Raw genomic sequence first — 7,790 nt, 5'->3', positions numbered from 1 at the left:
CTCTTCTAAAATATTTTCAGAGTAACTCTGAATTGGAACCTAAAGTCAAGTACAACTTGCCAGTTTGGTTAGGAAATACTCTGGGTAATGAATTTTTTATGCATAGTTTCCATCGATCTTACATGACTGAGAGCAAAACGAAATGATGCTTTGATAGGCTTCTGTACGTCATTGTGCTGGCAATTGATCTTTGTTGATTTTGCATGTTGTGACTGACTGCTAATTAAATAACTGGGATCAGTGTTTCATTTCAATTTTCTCTTCTCCTGCAGTGTGACAAAATCAAGCAAGAACGAGATGAGGCTGTCAAAAAACTGGAGGAGTTTCAGAAAAGTAAGTTGATAATGTTAGTGGGTATTTTTTGGTATAGAGAGTTATGAACATCACTGCATACCCAGCAGCAGTGTTAAGAATGCTGAGATTCAGGTCCACTTGCTGTTTCTCCTTCAAAGCCTTGTTTTAAGGAGTTAATCCAGTGAGACTTTGACCATTGTCAGACTAACTGCTGTCACAGCATTTATAAGGTCTGGCACGGGTAGCCATTCTTAAGGTGCAAAGTGGTGAAAATACAGTGGTACAAATGCAGCTCTATCTCGCCTGGATTCTGCAAGTGACTTTTAGAATGATATATGCTTGGATGGAGTGGGATTTGACCCGATTGCTGAGATTGCTAATAATAATACTGATAATAATGGTGATTTTTTCATGAAGAAGGAGTAAAATTACTTTAAGCATAGACACAACAATAAAGGTTTTTAGGCTGAACTGCTGTGTTTTGATAATTCTTAGAGCAAGTTCTGTCTTGTCTGGGCTGTGAGAATGTCAATATTCAGTTTTACGCTTTTATGGTAATGATTCTGTTGAAACTGTATGGTGTCTGGAAGCAACAAAGCACATCTAATGGGAGTGGAAGTATCCTAGTGGAATAGCTCCTTAGAACAGACCACAATCCTATTGTAATTGTCTCTTATGTCTGGTTTGTGCCAGTATGGTGAACTGCACGACGAAGCATCAGAAATGTGGATGAAGTTAATGCAGGAGAAGGAAATCACATGGTCTATACTTTTGTGTGACTGTGTTAATAGAGGAATTTGCTCACTTCTGTTTTATAATTGTTCATGTGATACAATTATGGAAAATAATCTAAAATCAACAGGAATCATCTGGTGCCTTAAATGATCTTAGATAACTGTTCTGTGAGGCAAGAATGTTCTCTAAGAAGTCTAATTCCTCTGGAAAAAATTGCAGCGTGTTTTGTTTTTGTTATGATACAAGGAATACCAGAGTGTGGCAGAAAATGTCAAGTAGTTAAGACTTAAAATTTGAAGTAATATTTGATGTTGTAAAATTTTATAGGTTTCTTTTATCTTCCTTTCACATTTTTAAAGGACATACCTTGTAAACATAGTGATAAAATGCCAGGAATATTAGGATTTTAAGGCAATAATAGAGCCCATTATTTAAACGACAATATAAAAGGCAATTATATTGATGAAGAGCTACATCGGCTTTGTGTCTGTGAATAAACTTGGCCTGTACTCAGCTTCTATTTGTTCTCCTGGCATAAACACATATTGTGTGTGATTCCAGTTTAATGGGGCCCCGTTTGTATGCCAAGCAGCTGCATTTTAGGCCCTATTGCGTGATTTCATAGCTCTCTGAAAATTGGTTCTATTGAGCACAAGAGATAGAAGGTGGTGCGGGGGGGAAAGCTTCAACACACAATCATTTCTTTTCAATTGGAGCCAGCAAGGTTGATGACAACATGACCATTGTGTTATAATGATAAGACCACTAAGGATCTGTACCTCTCATCAAGGCTTTCACACAACAGCAGATACAATTTAATTCACTGCTCTGTCAGCAGTGCTGATACCATTATGCCGTCTGTCTCCACAGTTATAATCACTGTCCTCCGAGAAATGCAGTTGAAATGATCTTGAGCAGTCAAAGAAACTCTCAATTAAGGCTGCCACTTCCAATGTGTCAAATTGTGTCTTATGCACTTGGTACAATTTTCACTTCCAATCCTGTTTATTTACAATGTCTACCAGTAATTACGCTTAACATGTCATTTAGTGAGGGTGCCCCTGCCAAGGAGATTGTTGGGTGCTGCAGTACCATTGAGTGGGAGTTTCTCGCAGTCAATGCCATCAGCGGCTTTTAGTCCCTGATGGGATGCAGTAGTAATGTTGATAATGCAAGTATCGTGCTCATCAAGTCATAATTAGATGCCACTCAAATGTGCCACTTGTAATAACAGTGTTGATTCATGTTTTCTCGGTGACTGCAACTACTAATTAGTTAAGTGGTTTTTGGTTGGCCTGCATTTGCTGTGGATTATTATTACCCCTGAAAAAAACTGTCAAGGTTAGAGATGTTTCAGGCCACTTAGTGCTGCTTTATGAATTTTAATATTGACATAATAAGAACTTTGGACAGACTTAGGAAATAATATATTTTTGTATTTAATTTGGAAAGATTTTTTTTTCCCCTGAGTTAATCATAATTGCAGGTTAATTAAGTTTAAATGAACCAAGAGTAATCCCTAGTTCTACCATGTGAGCCCAATCCTTGTTTCCTAACTTTAGCCTTGCTTGAAGCCATTAGATTCCTGTCTGTAAAATGGGAGTAGCTCTGTATCTCCACTGCTCCGTCATCCTGCCCAAAGCATTTTGTTACTCCAAATTCCAGAGCTAGGCAGAACAAAAACAGAAGAGATATGGACATGTACTGCCTGAAGCTTTTCCTCTCTCAAATTAAATGTAGCAGCTGCTACGGCACGGTCGGAGCAGATAATCTCTCCAAAGCCAGAAAAAATGGAAATAAAAAGAAAATCAAAGAAAGATGTGTGGTTGCTCTGCTGTTAGAAGACTTCATGTGAACATAGTTTTTGGACCAAGATTTCCCAATACTCTGCCCTGCTCTTTTTTTTTCGGCTGCTCATGTTTTGTAGAACTTGTTTCTTGCATGCAGCTACTGATTTGACAGCAAACTCCAATGTATTGCTGTTTTCCAATGTTATTAATGAAAATGTTAGTTAATATTGACTAAGTATCAATAAAGCTGCATAAATAACACTTGTTAACAGCCTGCTTTTTCCTGTCCTGAAGTCCTGTTTTGTAGTCGTTAAGATGACCTCTGGATATCAAAGAGAACTAAGTATTTCTCCTCAGTTTCTAGGCAAAAGTCTTGGAAGAGGGCAGGCCAGACTTTCTACCCAGTGGTATGAAATCACTAGTTTTTAAAGCTTATCTTCATGAAAATGAAAGGCGATACTAGAAAAAGTCCTCTGTATTTACACTATATTCTTCCAGCCTTGTTCCTGCTCCAAAGTATTGTTCAGCTGCGAATAGTCCTTTCTGCACGTTGAAATTCTGACACTGGGCTGAAAAGGAATCTGCACCATGAAATGACTTGCAGAATTAGGATCCAGGCTGCTGCTTAGGATGAATAAGGGTGCCAGGAGCCAAGGAGGAGTTGCGTCAATGAGCAAGGTGCTAGCCTGAGAAATGGGAAACTATTGTTGGGTTTCCTGCTTTGCTCCAGATCCCCTGTGCGACTTGAAGCTTGTCACTTAGAAGATGGCTTTCAGCGCTGGTTAAGTACCTGTGTACTGCTGGAAGTTGAAAGCAATTGCAAGCCAAAATGCACCTGTGCTTTTAAATGTCCTCTAACTCGCATTGGTATCCTGTGTTACAAAATAAGATTTGTTCCATAACTTTCTCGTCACTCTAGGAATATTGCATATCTTCAATATAGTGATGTGTACCCACTGCGGTAATAGGGATCCTGTAAGTGCAAAGGACAGATGTCTCTTGCTCTTCCAGCTGTGACATCAACTACGGTAGCACAGACATGTATTTCGGAAGCAGTCAGGCAGCTCACTCTCGGCCCTGGTCTCATGGAAGATTGTGTGTGTCCATGTGTGCATGCTGGTGTCTGAATCCGTGTAGGACTGTGAAGGCAGGGTGTGAGCACACAGTGCTTATTTTAGGGCATGCTCAAGCACAGAGAGGCTTCAAATAAGAAACATTTCAGATATTACAGCCATATAGTAATACAGAACTTGTGTTGTTCAGCTGAGGTTTTCAAAAATCCGGCAGTGCAAGCAGTGCTGAGTTTCCATCAGGACTGCATCCATTGAGTGTATCCCAGCCGCTGCATCTAGTGTCAAAGCTGATGGAGCAGACCCAGAAGAGGGAACTGTGCTGTGCTAATGATTTGACTTCAGTGAAGTATGTGCTTTAGGAGGCACTACAAATATGGAGGCTTTGGTCACTTAACTCCTTTCTCCATTGCCTAGTAAACTTGCCCCAGGCCTGTGCTATATGTCCCTCCTGCAGCTCTTGTACAATGTGTTTAGCAAGTGTGATGATAGTTAAAATACCATATAAACCTGAAAACTGGAAGGTGAAAATAATCTTTGTAAGACACCTGAGTTAATCTTGCTGTGTAAAAAAATATCGAGGTTCCAGTCTTCTGAAAATGGCGTCCATACCAAATTTTCAAGAGGATTATGATGGCAATCTGAAGGGACAATCCTAGTGGTCTGACTCTGATTCCCCAAGTGTTAATGAAATACAGATGGCGAATGATGATGGTCAGGGAGGCTCCTGCTGGCTTTCTACTTCTGTGAGTTTATGCTCAGTTCTGCAGTTCCCCCTCTAATGCTGCAGACGTGGCTTGAGAGAGTTGCTTAAAGCAATGAACCAGATATTCAGTGTTCAAAACAGTTCCTATCCGTGGAGATTATCAAAGTACGTACTTCCCTGTATTTGAAATGCTTACATAGAAAGTTAACAGAAAAAGATGTAATATTTCTGATCATGGGATGCATGTGTCAAACGCAGGAAAATACTGACTAATTTTTAAACTCTTCCCCTAGTTTCTCACATGGTTATTGAGGAAGTAAACTGTATTCAGAACCATCTTGAAATTGAGAAGACGTGCCGTGAAAGTGCTGAGGCTTTGGCTTCTAAGGTGAGGAGAATTATGGTGATTCTGTTTCATCTGATTACTTTTTTATTTTTATTTTTTTGACTTGAGATTGTATACATGTCCCATATATGTTTTCATATAATCTTGCAGATCTGTGAAATTGTTTTGAAGTGGCAAAGACTATAAGCCATATGTGAGATGCAAAACACAATTCCTTCCTTTAAAGAAAAAAATACCCGTTTTAATTTAGTTTCTATTTTGGAACAGTAAATCATGGACCGGCATCTTGATATCTAGTTTTTATATGCATTTAGGTTAAATGGAAAACAAGTTTTAGAACTGTCCTGTGTGAGATATAAAACAGTAATGAGCATTTCAGTGTCTAAATCAAATGGAAAAAGTCAACCACTGCATTACATTTCAGGTGATTGTTTATGAAAGCAAACTGAGGGCAAGGGAAAGGTGACCTCCGCTGCTCTGTTGATTGCGTCTAGTCTGATGAATTTAGCAAGTGTGTAATTTTCTATATTCCATCTCATCAGAAGTGCATTATTATTAAAGAATGTTTTTATCTCTCTGTTATATATTTTTGGTTGTGTAAAATGCATCTGAGACACTTCATCAGAAAATGGATTACAGCAATTTTGAACCAAATTTCATTAGCAATGCTGACTGCCTACACCAGCAAGAAATCACTTTAATTTAGATGCATTAGTTATGTACTTTCTGGAGGTATTTACTTAATTGTTTGCATAATGACACTATATTAGAATTCATAAGATAGACAATCAGCATATAAGTAAGAAAGTGAACGTATTTATGCAACTTTTCTTCTTCTCTGCACTTTTTCTGTAGTGCACATACAGGGGCAGTTCAAAGACTAGCTTTACCCCATGGGGCTGCTTTGCCAAAGCTGATTTGTTTGTTGCTGTGAGCTGACTAAATAAGGTTCCTTACACCACCCTTCCCACTTGCTCAGTTTCATTCTTTGGGAATGAGATGAAGAGGTTCTTGAGTAAATCTCCTGTAGTTGGGGGGCTGAGGAAAGCGGGGATCAAAGGTGATTGCTTAGGTAAAACTTCAGGGTCAGCCTAACTGTTCAGTATACGTTTTATTTCAAGGTAAATACTGGACTTCTGAAGTGCATGTTGACTTCAACATGTCATGTGTCATTAGTAGAAAATTGAGCCTCATTCTTAGACCTGAATGCAGGGAATGCTTAGCTGGTGGGTGGGCAGTCACCCCAACATATATGCCTGAACGCCCCTGTGACTGTGCTGAGCTTGCTGAGAGCTGCTGGCATGGGGTGTCTAGATGCAGGACAGTGAAAGAAATGGTGAGAGTGAAACATTTGCAGCAATCCCTGTTGTTCAGTTTTTTCCTGGCACCTTGGTCAAGATGGAGATGCATTACAGAACCTCTTCTGTATCATCCACCAACCAGGCATGTGTTTAAGCATCCAGCCCAGAGTGGTTTCTGACTTGTGGTTTGACCCATAAAGAAATGGTTTATGATACGGCTTTCATCTTACGTATATGGGCTCTACAGTAATAACTCCTGAGAACTGAAAATAATTCAAAAGAATTTTGAGGTAATCCTGCTGTGCCTGGGAGTATAGTAGTTGTGGTGTTTGTAGTTTATAAGCAAAATAAGGGCATAGGTAGAGGTAAGAGTTTTTATTTGACCAATTGATATAGCTGGCAAAACCAGATGAGCTTTCAGGAACACAGGCCCTTCTTCAGGTCATTCAGTTAGGGCTCCTGTTGATACTGGTACATGCTTAAGGGTAAGGAGCTGAAGCAGCTATCACAAAGAACGCGTAGCATTAAGTAAGCTTGATAGTTGATTTGATGTGATTTGAACCTACACAGGGTATTTTATTAGTCAGAAGTACCAGAGGGGAAAGAAGGACATGGATGAAGCATCATGTTGAATTCAAGCCTCCTCAGAGGAGAAAGAGGACAAGCTTCCCATCTTCAGGCCATTTTAATGTTGAATGAAGCGTTTAATCTAATATCACTTTGTCTTCTTTGTTTGATAGATCTTTTAATGATAAGGGAGAAGATACAGTTGACTTTTTTTTTCTTGCACAGCAGCTTAAAGACAGACTAACTAGCTTCATACTGTTTGTGCTTCTCAACTTTCAGCTGAACAAAGAAAATAAGACCTTGAAAAGAATTAGTATGCTTTATATGGCAAAACTGGGCCCAGATATTATCACTGAAGAGATTAACATTGACGAAGACGATTCATCCACAGATATAGAAGCTAACTCTGGATCATGCAATTCTGTGCATTGTCAGCAGCAAATAAAAGGTGAGCGTTGTTGCTGAGCCTACACCACCATACAAGGCAAAAGTTGTCTAAAGAATGGCAGTATTGGTTTGGACTAGAGATCTGTCTGGCTCCGAGTCATGCTTCTGAGAGTGGTCATCAAAGGATTTCCAGGAAAGACTGTAAGAACATGGTAGGCTTGTAGTGATACTGTGTAATGTATATGGTAATGTATTGGGTTTGTGTGGCAAGGTTTTGGTAGCAGGGGGGGCTACAGGGCTGGCTTCTGTGAGAAGCTGCTAGGAGCTTCCCACATGTGCGATAGAGCCAATGCCAGCTGGCTCCAAGATGGACCCACTGCTGGCCAAGGCCGAGTCCATCAGCCATGGTGGTAGAGCCTCTGTGATAACGTATTTGAGAAGGGGGAAAAAAACCCAACTGTGCAACTGCAGCCGGAGAGAGGAGTGAGAATATGTGAGAGAAACAACTCTGCAGACACCAAGGTCAGTGAAGAAGGAGACGGGGAGGAGGTGCTCCAGGCACCGGAGCAGAGATTCCCCTGCAGCCTGTGGTGA

General features: G+C 40.0%; 1 protein-coding gene across 1 annotated transcript in view; it reads left to right on the top strand.

Moving 5' to 3' along the window:
* Nucleotides 1–270: 270 nt before the first annotated feature.
* SHTN1 (shootin 1) overlaps nt 271–7,790 on the top strand; it is a 49,413-nt gene continuing 41,893 nt past the window's right edge. The window contains exons 1-3 of the mRNA XM_009277905.2: nt 271–333; nt 4,889–4,983; nt 7,089–7,257. Of these exons, the coding sequence (XP_009276180.1) occupies nt 4,897–4,983; nt 7,089–7,257 (256 nt within the window). The 5' untranslated portion in view covers nt 271–333; nt 4,889–4,896. The remainder of the gene's footprint in view (nt 334–4,888; nt 4,984–7,088; nt 7,258–7,790) is intronic.

Source organism: Aptenodytes forsteri, unplaced genomic scaffold (assembly GCF_000699145.1).
Source record: "Aptenodytes forsteri isolate BGI_AS27 unplaced genomic scaffold, ASM69914v1 Scaffold15, whole genome shotgun sequence".
NCBI lineage: Eukaryota > Metazoa > Chordata > Aves > Sphenisciformes > Spheniscidae > Aptenodytes > Aptenodytes forsteri.
Note: the sequence above shows the minus strand (reverse complement) of the source record. Positions and strands in the feature narration are given on the sequence as shown.